At 38.0% G+C, this 18,791-nt stretch overlaps 1 protein-coding gene and 1 long non-coding RNA gene across 3 annotated transcripts; both read left to right on the top strand.

Moving 5' to 3' along the window:
- LOC135834004 (muscle M-line assembly protein unc-89-like) lies at positions 1 to 686 on the top strand. Its single transcript, XM_065347841.1, has 2 exons — positions 1 to 573; positions 675 to 686. Exons 1-2 carry the CDS (start codon positions 1 to 3, stop codon positions 684 to 686), a joined length of 585 nt encoding a protein of 194 aa, XP_065203913.1.
- Positions 687 to 785: 99 nt separating this feature from the next.
- On the top strand, positions 786 to 4,293 carry LOC135834813 (uncharacterized). Of its 2 annotated transcripts, XR_010556771.1 has the most exons (4): positions 786 to 1,358; positions 3,315 to 3,459; positions 3,531 to 3,708; positions 3,789 to 4,293. It is a non-coding gene; the product is annotated as an uncharacterized LOC135834813 (long non-coding RNA). The 2 variants fall into 2 exon arrangements; XR_010556770.1 differs by having other exon boundaries at positions 3,531 to 4,293.
- The last annotated feature ends 14,498 nt before the right edge of the window (positions 4,294 to 18,791 follow it).

Genomic DNA, 18,791 nt, shown 5'->3' with positions numbered 1-18,791 from the left:
ATGGCCGACGAACTCGAGGCTTTTATGAGATCCGAAAGCACCGATCAATTTTTTGAGCCTACTCCGGAACAAGAGGAGCTCCTTCTATTGGCCGAACGAGGGGAATCGTTTGAATTTCCGGAGAGTCCAGATGATCTGGACTACGAACCAATGTCGTCGCCGAAAAAGAAATATACACCTAAATCTCCTCGAAAGACCACGCCGCCTAAATCGCCATCTAGGCCATCGAAATCGCCTAGTAAATCGCCGAATTCTTCGAAATCAACTAAACAACGAATCGACGAAGTGGTTGGTGAAATCGCCGAAGCTGTTTTATCGCCGTCGAGAAACGTTGAGCCAAGACCATCAGGCTCCAACTATATACCACCCGAACAGGGTCGAAAACAAACCAGGCCCACCAAAGTAACCATCGATCGCACCAGAGCCCGAAAATCGTCACCACCGAACAAAGTAAGCTCTGTAATTAGATCCGTCGATAATTGTCGAGACAAAAAACCGATAAAACCGTCGATAAAGTCACCGTCAAAATCGCCCCAGAAAAAACCGTATAAACCGCAATCTCCGAAAAAATCCGTATCATTCAAGAATTCGAATTCGTCGTTGTCGTCGTCGTCGTCATCTTCTTTTTCATCATCGTCGTCCTCTGTTTCATCGTCGTCGTCTTCGTCAAGCAGTGTACCACCTAAACGAAGAAGCAGATCACCGGTGCGATCACCGAGAAAATCAAAATCACCATCTCCGCGTCGATCAGTTTTCCAACGCCTATCGAATCCGACCGAGGAAAATTTAAAGAAGGGTCGGTGACGTGTGGTCTCCCTTCCCGCGGGCAGGGACGAAAACGACACGCGCCTCAGGCGTGTGGGCGGCCAAACGACCACTATCCCTATCTATATGTATCAATTACCAACTGCTAGCATCTCGTAATTGAACGAGAATATTCATATAAGTAATAAAAATAATGTGATGTTCATTTTAGAAGAAAAAACTGATCGTTAAACACCAAGGCGCAACCTGTGAAAAATAAAATGAAAAAAATTGAATTAATAGGCGACTTTTTCTTTTTCAGAATAAAATGGCGGACGAAATAAATTCACCAAGTGCCTCCGTCACCTCATACGAGGAAGACAACGAAAAAAAGTCGAACGCATCGTAGAGATCATCGTCTCCGTCGCTATCGTCGCCGTCTTCTGCGCCATCCGAACGCGAAGAAAAATCCGACGAAGAAAAAAAGAAGGAAGAAGAGTTACTTCGTTCGCCGTCATCGATTGCGTCTTCGCCGCGCGACGTCGTGCAAATTCAAGGCTCGTCGGAGGAGCAAATTCCGGTTGTCGCCGCCGAATCTTCGTCGTCTGTAACAGGTAAACAAAAGTACAAAATACCTAAGGTAAAACTGACTTCGCCAAATAAAAAATCTAGCTCTAAATCGAGAAAATCTACAAAAACCGAACCACCGAAGAAATCACCAAACAAAAGGTCTAAAGAAAAAAGCGTAAAAAACCCTCCGGCGAAAAAACTCAAAACTGAAACCGTACCCGAACCACCATCCGGCTCGAAATCTTCGGCGAAGGCACTGCCGCCGCTAAGCGAGAAAAATGACAAGTATATTGACTCGCTATTTGCAGTAAACCTGAGCGATTCCGACGACGACAAAATCAACGTTGAACCGCCGAAAAAAAGGTCCCCTCAATCGCCGACATATTCTCCGCCAGCGTTCAATTCGACAGTAAAAGAGAGAGCCGATCTCGATTTTTACCGAAAGGCTTTAGAAACGAAAAATAACCTAAAGGCGGCGAGAGAGAAAAGCGAATCTCTGGAACGACAATTACGAGTATTAAAAGACAGATTTGAGAATTTGAAAGTTACCGCGATTCCAGTCGATAAAAAACCTAAACTACCAACTCGTAACTGGACAGAGAGACTGGCAGAAGATCCGACGAAACTCTATTGGCGAAATCGTCAGGTGCTGGGCACTGGTATGCTGGCGGCAACCGCGGTGTTCGTACGCGACAAATCGTACGTAGTTACTACGAACCGAAAGTAACACTGCCAGTTTTCGCCGAAAGCTGCCAAGGTTTTACCGATCGCCATTACTTTGTTGAACTCGGTTTTGAGGATTGTCAGCAAAGAGACAAAATACCAAATGATATCGCCGAAGCCGCGAGCGCGTTTCTGAATCGAGTGTTCAAAGAAGCCAAAGAAGTAGAAATGGTGCGAATTTCTTTGATACCGCTGGTCGGCGATGCGGAGATCGATGGGAAAATATTGAAACTCAATGAAATTTATACCGGATGGGGAGAAAAGAGCCCACAGTTGGAGGTATGCGGCACGATAAAAACAATCGTTGACGAGTTCAAAGGCGAGAAATGGAGGCGTACGAAGGCCGGATACTACGTACCGACTGACCAACTGGTACACGCGATCTATCGCGAGCTTGAAACAGTCGGCGGAAAAAGAGCAGCGCCGGACATAAAAAACTTACCTTTTCAAAGTATACCGCCACCGCCATCGAACGCCCGTCAGCAGCCACCGGTGTTCGCCCATCCAAATCCGGCGCATCGTCAGTACAAAGTGGCTAAACGTAATCTGGGCCCAAAACCGTCGTCAACAAAGTAATGGCGATCGGTAAAACCTTGGCAGCTTTCGGCGAAAACTGGCAGTGTTACTTTCGGTTCGTAGTAACTATAGGACTCATCGCGTACGAACACCGCGGTCGCCGCTAACAGACCAGTGCCCAGCACTTGGCGATTTCGCCAATAGTTTCATCGCGTCTTCAGCCGGTCTCTCTGTCCAGTTACGAGTTGGAAGTTTAGGTTTTTTATCGACTGGAATTGCGCTAACTTTCAAATTCTCAAATCTGTCTTTTAATACTCGTAATTGTCGTTCCAGAGATTCGCTTTTCTCTCTCGCCGCCTTTATTTTCAAAATTCCCGCTAGCTTTAGGAAAAATTGTAATCGACATGATGATTTTTTTTTGTTTGGTTGTTGTATATTATTGCGTTCATCGTTCTGCCGTGTTTGAGTAATTCTACGATAAAAGAAAAATATTTAGTTGTTTTAAATCGAATCTGAAGAAAATGAATGATGTAATTTTTTTTTTGTTGTTGTTTGTGTGATATTTTGTTCTGAGTGAAATTATCCGCAAATGCAATGGAATTCTTATCGTTTATCAAACACCAATCTTGAGTTAATCATTGTTTTTGCTCAACGATGTAATTTTTTTTTATGTGACTACAACTCCGGTGCATAATTATAAATTTTCTTATTTTTTCTTTTACATTGTATGTTTTCTTTCAACTCTATGATACTCCGAAAAGACATACCGAAACCTGGGTTGAGACAGCTACTTCGGCGGCAAAAACACCAGAGACTGATATTTTTCTGTCAGATGCGGTGCAGAAGGACAGGCTGGCGGCAGTGTATGTCAGCTTAGAATCCAAAACAAATGCGTAAGAATCAACAGTAAGTATCACTTTTTTTTTTTTTTACAAATATTTAGGTACTTGTTAGATGAATTTTGACATGTTTTTCAGAATTGTGGTTTTTTATGGGGTGGACTGGCCATTGATTGATGCGAATATTACCTGGTTGTGCCTCACGGTCCGGGAGAGCGGTAATGTGATGGTGGTAGACGGTGAGATGCCCACCATTTTAGCAGCGATAACCAAGGCGTCATTTTCGACCAAGATTGTGATGCGCGTATGCGTGAAGGTTAGTACATTTTCCAGTACATATCAAGAATTATCTTCATGCACGTTGAATATGGATTCATCATTTTTTTCGTCTTTTAGAATAACGAACCTTCGGAGGAATTATATTCCTTGGTACGTGAGCGAGGCTGTAACACAGTCCTCCTCATCTCCCAGAAGACTGGCATGGTAGCGCAGCCTCCAGGATTTGTAAGTAATAAGCGTAATACCTGCAATGCAACAAGAAACTGTTGAGCCGCTGGTGAGGAGCCAAATTGAAAATTTTGACCAGGCAAAGTCCTGCATAGTCCACTGAGGTTTGCAGATTCAATTTTGTATACACAATTAGATAGTAGCGCAATGCCAAATATTATGTCTGAATTATGTGCTAATAATTTAATAAACAATTATAAAGATAAAATTTGAATACATTCATTTAAAACGTGTGTTACAGTGTAGATTAGCAAATAATCAAGTAGTGAGGACATGGAAAAAAGCAATTGTGGTACCCTTGAAATTTGGAAAACACAAAATAAAAGTGTCTGCTTCCAAAGCTCAACGCACGATTGGTAAACAAAATTTTTTTAAAAAAAGGGGGTATTTGACAATGTTTCGAAGATAGCGTGTCCATTATCTTGGTCTATTTTGTGTTTTTTATGTTCGGTTATTTCATACATGAGTTTTTTTTGAATTTTGACCAAAAGACCTCGTTTGTTCTCGATTTTCTATAAATTTAAGTTAGTTTTAGATACCCGAAGTTTGGGTTTTCGTTTAGATTAATTTCTCACGATGTTATCATTGGTGAATTAATTTTGAGTTATTGTTTATAGTCCAGGAGAATTAGCTCAAAAAATGGGGTCATAGGGAAAAGTTTGATAACATTCACCAATGACCATTAGCGAATTTAATGCTGGTCCCTTCATCCACATTAACGACTATCAAAGGACAAAAAGTCAATTAAATGACCTTCAACAAGAGAACGAATACCTTCGTCGCAAGTTGAGACACGTTAGACGTCACAATACGAATTTACATAAGACCATACAAGCGGGAGACCGTATTATTAATCGCCAACGTAGTGAGATCAGTGATCTCAAAGCTGAGAATGACCAAGTCAGAAGGGAAAAAGCTGTAGCTATCCGTGCTTTGCAAGTGCAATTAATTGGAGACTCGGACCATCAGGAAACGACGAAATATCCCGTTACGTAAACGACAACGAGTCTAGCAGTAATATCGATGATGATCGTAATTCTTCTCGCAGTTTAGATCTAGCTATCGCCAACTGGTGGTAGAGTAAACTCTCAACGTCTCGTAGGCTCTCTTTTCTTTCAATATTAAGCCACAGTTAGAAACACTACAGTGTTCAATTAAACATCTCAGATTTCAGACATGGCACGGCCATTAAAGGAAATTATCGATGAAATGAGTTTGAATAAATACTCGAATCTTAACTTTATTGATTCTAAATTTAAATTCGAAATTCGCCCAGAACGTAGTGTTTCATGTTTTGATACAGATTTTTCAAATTTATTCCAATTTAGAAAAGCCACGAATATGCCTACATACCGTATATTTCGTCTCAATATTGACCATCTCGAAAACAGTTTAAAACCTGATCTGGTATTTTTATTCGTACTGAAAGAAAGCAGGCCTTACGAGACCTTATTCAAAACATGTAATTTCTTGTTTTATTTAGAGTAATTGTACATGAAGCTAGCAATAAGTCTTAGTCAGGGGCGAATGGTGTTATTTGAATTGCGATCATGCATGAGAAAAAACACTATTAACCCTGTTGTTGTATTTGCTTTCATCTATCCTCTTTCTAGTAAGAATTTCTTCGTAGTTTAGAAAAACTCTGCGTTAGTATGAAAGTTTGAACGTTTGAAGAAGTTCGGGGCTAAACAATAACGTAAAACAAAATTAATTTAATTACTAATACAATAAAGTAAAGTAAAATTAAATATAAATGTAGGTATCATACCTACCACACTTTCAATCATTTTTTTTTTTTAGTACAGACATTATGCGATTATCACGAAACGTAATATTATTATTATGAAAATTAATAAAATAAAAGTAAAAATAACGTAACTATGTCGAAGGTAGGTATCTTCAATACCTACCTAATACAGATTTTATCATCTTTTTCCTTCATATCCTTAGTCTGATCAATCAATGTACGTAATAATAACGTAAATGTAATTCATACAGACGATTTTCCCACCATTTTGTAACGTAAATCCAAGATTCAGTAAATAGGTACATACCTACCAACTTAATGTAACTGTATTTTGTTATAAAATCCATGCATTACGAATGGATACACATAGTCAGACTTCGAGGACTCAAAATTCTGTATGATTGTGACAAACTGTAGATATATTTTACATATGTACCTTCTTGATACCTACCTATCTAACTTTTTGGCTCTAAATTTTCTTTCTTTACTTCTTTTCTGACCCTTTCTTCTGTCAAAAAATGGTCACCGAAAGCTAACTTTCGATTGCACTTCTCTAATTTCTTTTTAATCAAATTTTTGCGTGCAATCTGTTTCATTTTGTTACTCAGAAAATGTCAGGACAACAAAGTACTCAAGGAGACAGCTATGTATTAGCCCCCTCTACGGCTACGATTTTTATAACAACAGAGACTCGTCCTACCGCAATTATGAACGTACGAGAGACGAAAGTGGTGGTACTCCGATATGGAGTACCCCACGAATTATGGCTTAATCCTCACCAACTACTCCAATTAAAGATGGCTTTGATGTACATACATACATCACAGATTAGCTACTATCCTCAACGTAGCAGGACAATCCCTACAGTGAATGTCCAATACCTTTTTTTTTCTCTCTTTTGATATGTTCCTAGATAAGCATGACATTATTTTTAACGAACCGTCTTTAAAATAACAGATGTTCAAAAAACTAAATAGATTGTTAACGTAAAATACCCTAAATGACCAATTCTTTACACCTAGATTTTTTTTTCTGTTTCTTTTTATTCAGTTTAATCATTTCTAAGTGTTAAGTACAGTAATATGAATTTAGACCTAGGTGGAAAGGTCACTGCCCTCAATTTTTCAAAACAGTCACGACATTTTGCTTTTTTCAAAGCAGTAGTTTTTTACTGAAAAATAGTAGAAAATCTACTGAATGGTCAGTAAAAAATCATTTTGACCGGCCAATTTGGTAGATTTTTCACTGTTTTGCAGTAAACAACTACTGCTTTTAAAAAGGCAAAATGTCGTGACTGCTAAGCAGTGAAATTTGACTGTTTCAAATTTAGAGAGTGCTATCGGTCTAGGGTGGCCCATATTTGTACATGATTTTTTTTTGTTTTGTTTTTCAAATCCTTCACCCCCTAGAGTTGTTCTCTGTGACCTTTTTTTATTACTCAAAAATTCACAGAATAGGAACATCTTCATTATACAAACAATCGTATTCGGTAAACCGCGTGCAATTCGTCGCAAAAAATTCGTGTCAAAAATGCCCAATAATCATCAATCGTCTTATAACTTGTCACTACAGGATGAAGCTCGAGTATTCGGCGTTTACATGCGCAAAATGTTACAACAACATGGCTCAAGAGCCTGGATCGTCTCAAGCCACCGAATTGGCGTACCTAGCCGGATGTGGCTGTCTGTATCACAAAGACTGCTTCAGAGGCCATTTTGGTCACGATTTAGACGCATCAGGCAGAAACGCGAAAACCTGTGCAAAGCTGTCATGTGGCCAAATCATCCTTGAGCATCATCGAACCATCGTAAAACCTCGTATAGGTAAATTTGTAATTTCGAACGAATCCGCAGCTTTAGAAAATGCGGCAGCGTTAGCGAAAATTGAACAGCTAACCAACGAAATCCAAAATCTACGCAACGCCATTACAACAGCTCAGACCAATGAACGTGAAGCCAAAAGGCTGGTGTCAGAAGAGAAGCTAATGACGGCGGCGGTGGAGAGGAAGTACGAGGATTTTCGAGCCAAACTTCTAAAACAATACCCTGGTATAAAATTGGATTTACACGAAAACTGTCGTGAGTGTGCGGTGCCTCCTAAAATCGTCAACACAGAAGAATCAACCATCATCAACACTGACGAATCGATACCTTTACCAACTCCGGTCATAACTTTGTCAAATTTATCAACACACACGATTCCTGAAATTGTTGATATCGATCCAGCATCGACGATCGCGATAGATCCTGAAGTCGTAAACATTGAACCAGCATCGCCAATTGTAATTAATCCATCAATTGCTTCGAATTTAAAGCGACCAACAATTACGATTCCAATTTTCAACGAAAATTTGCCGACATTCAAACGTAACGCTTCCATGGACTTAGACTTCATAGCGCCGAAAAATCTCAAAATTACTCCAATTCGAAGACAGCTAAATCCGAGGACGATTCCTACCCCTCGCCGACCTCATGCGGAAACGCTCCAAGCTCTAAATATGCAGATGGAAATCGACGAGGGGCATGAAAAGGAGGATTTACCTGCTTCGAAATTGGACAACAAAACCGAAAAACCGCGAAAAACCGAAAAACGGCGAAAAACCGACAAACCGCATAAAGAAGTAAAACGCATCGATAGGTCATCGCGCAAGTCTCCGGTTAAAAATATAAAAAAGTTGCTCGAATCAGTCGCTCAAACGGAACGCGAACTGGAATATCAAGAAAAAACAGACGCTGGATTTTTTCGAATGTATAACCTCTCACATTTGGCTTAATGTTGATCGATTTTGCTCAAATTTTCAGGGAATTATTTTTTGGTCATAGAGAACAACTCTAGGGGATGAAGAGCAAAAAATTTTGGGTTTTAAAAAAGTGGGCCACCCTAATCGGTACGTTGGTTTTTTATCGTAAATACAGAGAGTTCCGGGAGAGATGTCAATCCCTTCGACTGGTAATACACCAACCCAAACCACGCAGATGTAAGTTGGTTTGCCGACCCTAAAAATTGAAGGGGCAAAATTACAGGACATTTATTGTCAATTCTTTGAGGTAGTGCAATTCCTCAATCGTTATAGATAGCTTCAATCTGATTTCACCTTGTTGTAGAACTCTTCAAGGAGTGTATAAAAGTTATTTTCAATTTTTGCCTATCTTCAAAATTGAGGGCGCTTCGATCGCTTCAAATTTTCAATGTGCTCTAGCACCTTCAATTTTAGATCTAGTCAAAATGTAGTTATGTTCTCTTTTGAAGAACACTCAAAGTTCTATAACTTGAGTTATATCACTTGTTGGTCTATCTTCAAAATTGAAGGAGCCACGATCACTCAAAATTTTCGAAATGCTCTGGCGCCTCCAATTTTGAGTTCAGGCCAACAATTGATGCAACGTAAGTTGTAGAACATTCATTGTTCTTCAAAAAAGGACATAACTACATTTTGCCTAAATCTAAAATTGAAGGCGCTAGAGCACATTGAAAATCTGAAGTAATCACAGATCCTTCAATTTTGAAGATAGGCTGTAATTTGAAATAACCTTTTTTTATAGTCCTTAAGAAGTTCTAGAAAATGACGAAATCAGATTGAAGCTATCTATAATAGTTGAGGAATTACAATACATGACACATAACTTTTCCCCTTCAATTTGTGCAGACGGAAGTCCATGCTTAGGCAAACACATGTCCGTGACGTGTGGTCTCCCTTCCCGCGGGCACGGACGAAAACGATACGCGCCTCAGGTGCGTGGGCGGCCAAACGACCACTATCCCTATCTATATGTATCAATTACCAACTGCTAGCATCTCGTAACTGAACGAGAATATTCATATAAGTAATAAAAATAATGTGATGTTCATTTTAGAGGCAGTCAAACAGTAGCGAGGATCGAAGAGAATGTGCTACCAACGATACTCTGAAAAGACATCCCGAAACCTGGGTTGAGACAGCTACTTCAGCGGCAAAAACACCCGAGACTGATATTTTTCTGTCCAATGAGGTGCAGAAGGACGAGCTGGCGGCAGTGTATGTCAGCTTAGAATTCAAAACAAATGCGTAAGAATCAACAGTAAGTATTACTTTTTTTTTTTTACAAATATTTAGGTACTTGTTAGATGAATTTTGATATGTAATGAGACTTGCTCTCATTGCTATCACCAACTGTGTGTTCGCGACATGACCGAGAGGAGAACACCCAGAGGTGACAAGAGTTGTGATGCAAGCCCACTGCCAAAACCGCAACTGTGGTGCGTTTGTTGTTAGACAACGTTATCACTCGATAAATTTCCGGTACGAAATTCCTCGTAACATCTGCACCATTGCCAGACACCGCCAGCAAATTTCGACTTTGGAAGCCTCCGTAGCACAATCTCATGTCGATAATGGGATTTTATGCGATAGAAACGCAGCGTTGGAACGCGAAATCACCAACTTACAAGGCAGACAAAACAACGAAGGTAATATTAGTTCAATTGTTTCATCATTATGTGAATTTTGTAACACTATCCATATGAATGATTTAGCTCAAAATCCGGTTGATGAGATGAGAGCGATGCAAGCGGTGATGGTTGCAAGCGGTGATGGTTGCAAGCGGTGATGGTTGCAAGCGGTGATGGTTGCAAACGGTGATTTGCCTGTGAACCGCGAACGAGATGCTGGACGAGGTCGAAAGGAACATAGATGCCGATATTAACGTAAATATTCGGCCAGCCGAAGAACAGATCGGGGTGGACTGGCAGTTGATCGATGCGAATATTACCGGGTTGTGCCTCAAGGTCCGGGAGAGCGGTAATGTGATTGTGGTAGACGGCGAGATGCCCACCATTTTAGCAGCGATAATCAAGGCGTCATTTTCGACCAAGATTGTGGTGCGGGTACGTGTGAAGGTCAGTACATTTTCCAGTACATATCAAGAATTATCTTCTTGCACGTTGAATATGGATTCATTATTTTTTTTGTCTTTTAGAATAACGAACCTTCGGAGGAATTATATTCCTTGGTACGTGAGCGAGGCTGTAACACAGTCCTCCTCATCTCCCAGAAGACTGGCATGGTAGCGCAGCCTCCAGGATTTGTAAGTAATAAGTGTAATACCTGCAATGCAACAAGAAACTGTTGAGCCGCTGGTGAGGAGCCAAATTGAAAATTTTGACCAGGCAAAGTCCTGCGTGGTTCCGCTACGGTTTGCAGATTTAATTTTGTATACACAATTAGATAGTAGCGCAATGCCAAATATTATGTCTGAATTATGTGCTAATAATTTAATAAACAATTATAAAGATAAAATTTGAATACATTCATTTAAAACGTGTGTTACAGTGTAGATAAGCAAATAATCAAGTAGCGAGGACATGGAAAAAAGCAATTGTGGTACCGTTGAAATTTGGAAAACACAAAATAAAAGTGCCATTTTTTGTAATGCCAGGAGGCAACAAGCTGTTGTTAATTGGTACAAAGTCTACCGAGAAGCTAGATATTAAAACTGATGTAAAAAAAGGGCACTGCCACGTGTAGACCACCGGGTACACACAAGGCTGAGGAAGTAGTGTTTGCAAAGAGAAGCGAGTACAGAGAAGAAGATAAAAATGTACACGAATCAAATTCAAGTAGTAGAGGAGTATCAACAAGAGTCAACTGAGATAGTTTCGCGAGCAGACTTGCATAGTTTTTTCAGAAAAGATGGTAGACCTAAAGATGATGGCCCTGAGATTTTTGAAAGAAATTTAAAAAGATATCTAGGTGAGGCTGTTCGCGAAGGTAGAATTACAAAGGCAGAGTCAGACGAAGCACTTGAGGAGCTGCTAAGATTTAAGGACGTTTTTAGTCGATTTCCAGGCAAGTACAAAGGGGCAATGGTAAAACTAAAGTTCGTTGACCCCAATAAAATTCCAAATTTTGTTGGACCAAAGTACAATCCGTCAAATAAGCAACTCGATAAAAATAGTCTTGCGTTGGCGGATATGGTTGCTCAGGGGGTAGCAGAGCCCTCTGATACGACGTATATTAACCCCTTGGTGCCTAACGAGAAGAAAGATGGCAGTGTGCAACTCTGTCTAAATCCAGTGGAGTTGAACCCTATTTTGCAAATGAATTATAATGAGGTGTGCCTCTTAGATAGGATAATTACCTCTGATGGAGACACTCGTTTCTTTACAACGACGTCCTCGTTGGTTTCAGATGGAAACGTCACTCTGGTGGCGGCCAAGACCCCCTTCAACTTTTGGCCCTGTCTCGCGCATTGCGAAAAAAAATTCGATCACTGATAGAGTGTTCCGAAAGAAGGACATCATCATATCATCGGCAACGACTCATTAACCGCGACGTTGGACTTCACAACAGCTTTTTGGCAATTAGTTTTACACAACTTTATTACAACTGGTGGTAATTCAGTATGCGGTAAAAAAGCCTCCACTGGAGGATTTTGTGAAGAAATACGCAAATGTCGATAAAGAAGTGGTGGAATCCTGCTATTGGTACGTTGGTCCTTTATCATAAATAATTGAACGAGAATATTCTAGAAGTAATAAAAATAATGTGATGTTCATTTCAGAGGCAGTCAAATGGTCGCAAAAATCGAAGAAATGTTGCTACATGCGATACTTCGAAAAGAGATTCCAAAACCTGGGTAGGTACCTAGCTGAAAAATTTTCCCAAACTATACAAACATTATTATGTACTTACTTTATTATGTTTATATACGTACTGTATTAAGTTTGCAGAGAAAAAAAAACAGTTGCACCGTAAATTGATCAAAATTATTAACCAAAAAAAAAAGGTTGGGATATGATTTCTACGTCATGTTCTACACCTAAGTGCAAAATTTTCCTTTATTATTTCACTACTACAACAATAATGAATGTATGCAGTTTAGGGGGCGCTACTGATTGACCTAGCGGGATTACCGCACGCCTGCACCTTGAAAGTATTTCATGACGTGGTTGTGTGCCTAAGGTGGACACTACAAACAAAAGACCTTTTTCGTCATATTATTCGTGAAGAGTATTTCTAATGTGTGAATATTATGATTTATGTTGCAGATTAGATATGTAATACTTGTGCATCCAGGTTGTGTGGTGAGCAGTTCAGGAGTGGCTGTTCGTTATCAGACCACATGGCGAAGAAGCACAAAGGTAATATTAAGCGTTGTTATTTTTCCAAGGTAAGAGAATTCATTAAATAACAGCTCTTTGAAATTTGCAGATGACGCCACTGCTATCTCCAAAGGTCTGCCTGGAATATACTTAAAACAAATGCGTAAGAACCAACAGTAGGTATCACCTTTTTTTTTACAAATATTTAGGTACTTGTAAGATGAATTTTGATATGTATTTCAGAATAATTGTTTTTCATGGAGTTGACTGGGCGTTCATCATTGCCAATATCGCCCGGTTGGCTCTGGAGACCTTCGACCTTCGTATTGAGAACTCTAAGTTACTCGTTTTTTTTTTCAACTCATGATAAGTGCAGAGTTACTTGGACAAAACATCCAAAACCACTTGTCAGTGATGCCATCGTTCGTGCTTCTGTCGATCGGCGAGCATGAGATCGACTCAGTCCAAGATAATCTGATGACAATCGAAATAGAAAGACTAATAATGTTTCTACTATCCCGAAACGTTCTACGGATCGTAATCATTCCACCAATAATATATGGCAATAATCCCTTGAAGCGACATAATCTGAGAAAGTGGTTTCGAAATGAAGCTCCCGCAATGGCTGGTCCAGGGGTCAGCGAGTATCTAGAATTCGTGGAAGATACTCTAGATAAAAACGGTCCAGTCTACGATGAACTATCCGATGTTCCACAAATGCTAAACAAAATTATCTTGGAAGTCATCACTCGGATAATGCCGATAATATCACACGCGAAATAGAAAATTCTAGCAATATTCGAATATCAAGCTCGACTCTTCTTCGTATTTTTGAATGGCGTTCCTCACTAACGTGAAAGCGACTCGATTAAATTGACAAGTCTTGCAGACGATAACAAATACGTACCTAGTTGTATAAGCATTGCCTGGTGATCTGGTCATGGTCGACCAAGAGCACATGAAAAATTACTTGATCCATAATCACAATGACCATAATAAAATATTAGTAGCAATGGTATTGGAGGTTCGCAACAAGTTGTTGGTACTTACCAGCACATTCAAATATCAACCGAAATTCGATATCGTCTACGCAGATTCCGTTGATTGAGCAATTTACAAATTAGCTCAACGGTTTCGGATAGCATAAATACAGTGTTGTCAGTGATTTAAAATCAGTATTGTATTACTAATTGCATAGGAAAACCCAAGGGTTTTCACCCATTATAAGGTACCACTGGAGAGGGAATTGGATCCTCACAAAGGAGCCATTTGCGAAAAAATCGTGGTTTTTTCCCTCTAGCTTCTACCCAGACTGTTTTGGAAAAAATGGCCTAATTTCCAAAAGATGACATCTGAGATTCTGCATCAACCTAAGCTACTATGGCAATTAAAATTCAAGGCCACACTCCGAGTTCCACACAGTAGTTTGTTGTTAGTCAACTCGCGAATCATTCTTTTTGGGGCAAATTCATCATCTATTAAAAAACTTTTCTTCCCAAATATTTCTCATCATAAATGCGGAAACATCAGACGATATCATTTTTGAAACCGAGTTAATATTTTCGAATGCAATGGTGTCAATTTTTTGGCCATTATTTCCAATACAAAAAAAATCGAGAAAAATGATTAAAAACTTATCGATAATTATCCTAATTACAGAAAAATCGACACCACAGTATTCCAAAATATTTCCCAAAATTCACGAATGACATCCTCTGACGTGTTTGGCATAATCAATACGTAATATTCGAGAAGAAAATATTTTCAAAACACCGATTTACTCCAGAACCCAAAAGTGGTTTTGGATTTTGATGGACAGGGCACAGATTGACGTAGAATTTCAAATACCACTCTTCGAAACTGGACCATTTTCCCCAAAACAGGTTGAATAGGACCAGAGATGAAAAAAACCGCAATTTTCCCAAAAATGTTCCCTTTTCAATGACTCAAATTTCCCTTTCCAGGGTTATACCTCTGAAGTTGGAATTATTTCAGAGAGGCGTTTGAGGGTCTCCGCTGAATTTGGTCAAAATCCTTCGACATTACCTTTTTTTCGCTATCCACCCTAATCAAGATAGGTACTCTGTAAGTACTCTTCTAACCAATATTCGATTAAAAATTTGAAATATAACAATCTTGCAAAAGTATGAAATGCCTCTCGCTATAATCACTTTCTGTGAATTTTATATCTGTTCAACGTTAGATGTCTAGAAAAGCTAGCAAGAACTCGACCATAGGCAGCTGCGGGTGGTGCACCTACCACCTATACCTACAGCTTTTGAACTCCTGAGGACATCGGTGGTCCTTCACGAATTGACACAGTACGTGCGAGCCATACAAAATAATGAACCAGTATTTAGGAAGCCCCCACAAGGAAAGATAACAGCACGATCATTTTCTTTGAAACTGATGATTAACGAAGACGCTAGGATTAGTTTAAGACCAACAAAAAGGCTGATACCTATTTTCGCAGCCACGATATTTCTAATAATCGTATTCTGTACGTATTTTCCATAGATTATTAAAATATATGACAATGTCTATGAGATTTTTTCATTTTATTTGCGATCACGCGTTTTATACCAACGCGATCCCAAATGGGTTCGTTAGAAATAATTGTTTTTTTTTTTTCAATTTAAATAAAAATGTTATTATGACTAAAGTTGATTATATAGGTAGTAAAGTATGTTTATTAAATCAATTTTTTCGAAAAATGAGTATTATTTATTATGTTTTTTTCTCCAGAGAAACAGCTTTCCATAGACGAAGCCCTGCTAGGATTTAAAGGACGATTGAGCTACAAACAGTACATGCCCCTAAAACGAAGCAGTCTTGGAATAAAACCGTACGAACTTTCTTCCTCCAACGGATACATTCTGAACATGATTCTTTATAGCGGAAAAGGTACAGTCGACGATAAATGCAGCAAGGACACGGATGGTGATTTTGTGTGAATTTTATATCCTTATGTTCAAAGATCAAATTGTAAAGGCTTTCTACCAGCAAAAAAAAGATTTGCTGGGATTTGTGACAATTACTGGATATTTTCAGTTTCGTCATTGTCGACATTTGTTCAGTTTCACTAAGATTTTATAAATTTTTCTGTTATGTTTAGTGAGTAGGTAGTGATTTTTCAAACATCTCGTGTAATTTTTGCAAAATCTCATTCGATGTCTATACAGCTTTCAATCAATTTTTTGAGTATCTTCAACACGTTTTCCCTCAAGTCACTTCAAGGCATTTATTTTGAAATGTTTCTCGATTTTCAATTCCTTATCGAAGTTTACATTATTCGTGTTCGTTCGATATTTGATAATAAGTGAATCCAGTTCGTTAATATAAATATAATAAATATAATATTCAATTTAATTCTATTTTTAAATTTTAGATTTAATATAATAATAATCATCATTTTATTAGTATAATTAATTTTAATTCAATCATGGAATTATTCACCCCACTTTGGAAATGTCCTAACTGCAATTTCAGAATTTTTTGCGACTCAATCACTACTTATGAGAAGAACAATGATTGTGACCACATCTATACTTATCACGTAGTGTGCTTCCAAAATATCATAAAAAAAGAAAAACCATCAAAGAAATATCTGGTTATATGTAAGAAAGTTGGATGTTCTGCTTCAATGTACGGATATTCCATATGTTCGTCGAGGTGAACAGGAAAATTTACCAATTCAGGATTCTCAAGTTTGAAAAACAAAACGAGAAAGACTAAAGAAAACCAAAATTTTGCAAAAACCTAGTTTTCAAAAAATTAAAATTTTCTTTTGAAAAATAAAAATATTTAAAAAATTGATCGAATGTAGAAAAATGTTGCGATCATGAGGACTATTAACATTCACGATCACCAAAACAGAATCAAAATTGAAAACTTGCAAAAATTAAAATTTTCTAGGAAAATGAAATTTCCAAAAAAGGGCTAAAATAGGCGAATATGGGATAAAAATGAAAAACGATCAAACACGAAGTCAAAGAAATAAATCCTCTTCCAATTTCTTTCCCATCCCCATAGCAAAAATGCACTCTAAAAGGGTCAAAAAATCAAAACTGTCATCAAACCTACCAAAAAACACCTTTTCATGGGAAAATAATTGCTCAGAAAAATCTCCCCTGAAAAACACTCCAATAGTCAATCATATTGACTCGCAAATAAAACACCTGCATAAGATCTAAAAGTGAGGAAGAATTAAAAGTAGATTATCAATTTATCTACTAGCCATCGGACGACAATGTTATCTTCAGCGTCGCCGAGGCACGATAATTTCCTCGAATTTTGCGACCTGCAAAGCAGATATCAAAAGATAAGGAAATCATAGCCAAAACCTATTCGCTGATTGCAAAAGGGTTTTTGCTTTTTGTTAGGTGCTTTTTAGTTTTTTTTTTACCATAAATTTGATTACAGCCAAAAGCAAGAAATTTAAATTTTCAGAGTAATGAATTTGCAAAAAAAAAAAAAAAAAAAACTGAAAGAAAACTGAATGAAGCTTCTGGCTTTAGCTAGCTTTTAAGTTTTAGCATTCAAACCCCCCAAACATCCTCAGCTTTCAGATACCCTGTAGGTATGTGTACATTTACAATCTCATCAGATTTTTATTTTTTCAAATACCGCGTAAGTATCTAATAATTATACCGAAACAATAAGGAATAACATCACACATTTCCTCAATAATTGATTTATAATTATTCATTCATATTAGATATTCGGCGAAATGTCGCGTGTACGCGGCAATGACGTCACATAGACTCTATGCACTCTCCTATCCAAATCACAGAATTGGTCTCTCCGAAATACTGTTCACTGATTGGCTAAAAGTTGAAAAATTAAAATCAATTGCAATAGGGTTTATGCTGCTAGCAGAAAAAACCCTAAACATGGGAAATTATGGTTGGATTACCCCCATACCATAACGATAAATTTCCCAAGTACTCAATTGGAGTACAAAATTTTGAATTACTTTCAAAATCCATGCCAAAATATCTAATAGGATCTTGTATATAAAATTAGACACTTGAGAAAGTCACCTGCACTTAGAATATATAGCGGTGATATGGTCCCAAAAAACTCATACATTTGTTCGAAATTTCAAAAATACGAAGAAATTACTAGGCATACCCATATTTTGAAAAAATCCAAGTTTCATTTCAAAAGTGCATAATTTGAAAGAAATAGGTAATACCTACCTAAATTTATTCTTGAATAATTAATCGATTACTGAAAAAATCATTTAAATACGAAAAGGACCCTTTTTTCATCCCAATTTGATAAATTAAAAATTCAAATAGGTACCTACCAAAGTGAGATTTTGACGAATTTTTTTTCTGAATAAAAAACAAAAAAAAAGGTTACAAAATTTTCCAACCTCCTACTAAAATTTAGAATCAAAAATCATGATTCAACCACAAAAACATCGATGCCTGATTCAGGTAGGTACCTACTAATCACCACGATGAACTTTTTGTTATTAAAAATATATAAAAATTCCCCAAGAAATTTTGAATGAATTCAACAACCAAATTAATGTCGAAAATTAATAAAAATCTAAAAACCAAATAAGTAGGTAGGATACCTATCAAACATTTTTCATCGATTCAATTTTTTTTTTTCTCAAAAACTAAAAAATCTCAAAATATCAGTATAAAATGTGAACTCCTAAAAACTAAACTAGCCCAAAATAGAGATCTTTCTTTTTGGTTAAAAGAAGTAGGTATACTGACCTACCTACTTCTAAATTTGAACAAATCATCGTAATAAATAATGGTTACATTGGGACCAATGACCATACAACCATAAATAAAAAATGAGTCATAATGAACTGACAAAATGATTAATCCCCGATGTTCCCCCTCCCCTCTTTCCTTTTGCTTTTCTGCATTTCTCAATAGATGTCGAACGAAGAAGAAAGACCCAAGGAAGAACAGGACCCGGCGAAAGGCACTCAATGGGACTTTCAAATCAGGATTCCGGCCACCGATAAAAACCCAACTCGGATACGAGGAAGAGCTCCGTCGAGATTCCTCGGAATCATGGTGGCGGGTTATTGGACT

Source organism: Planococcus citri, chromosome 2 (genome assembly GCF_950023065.1).
Source record: "Planococcus citri chromosome 2, ihPlaCitr1.1, whole genome shotgun sequence".
NCBI lineage: Eukaryota > Metazoa > Arthropoda > Insecta > Hemiptera > Pseudococcidae > Planococcus > Planococcus citri.
Note: the sequence above shows the minus strand (reverse complement) of the source record. Positions and strands in the feature narration are given on the sequence as shown.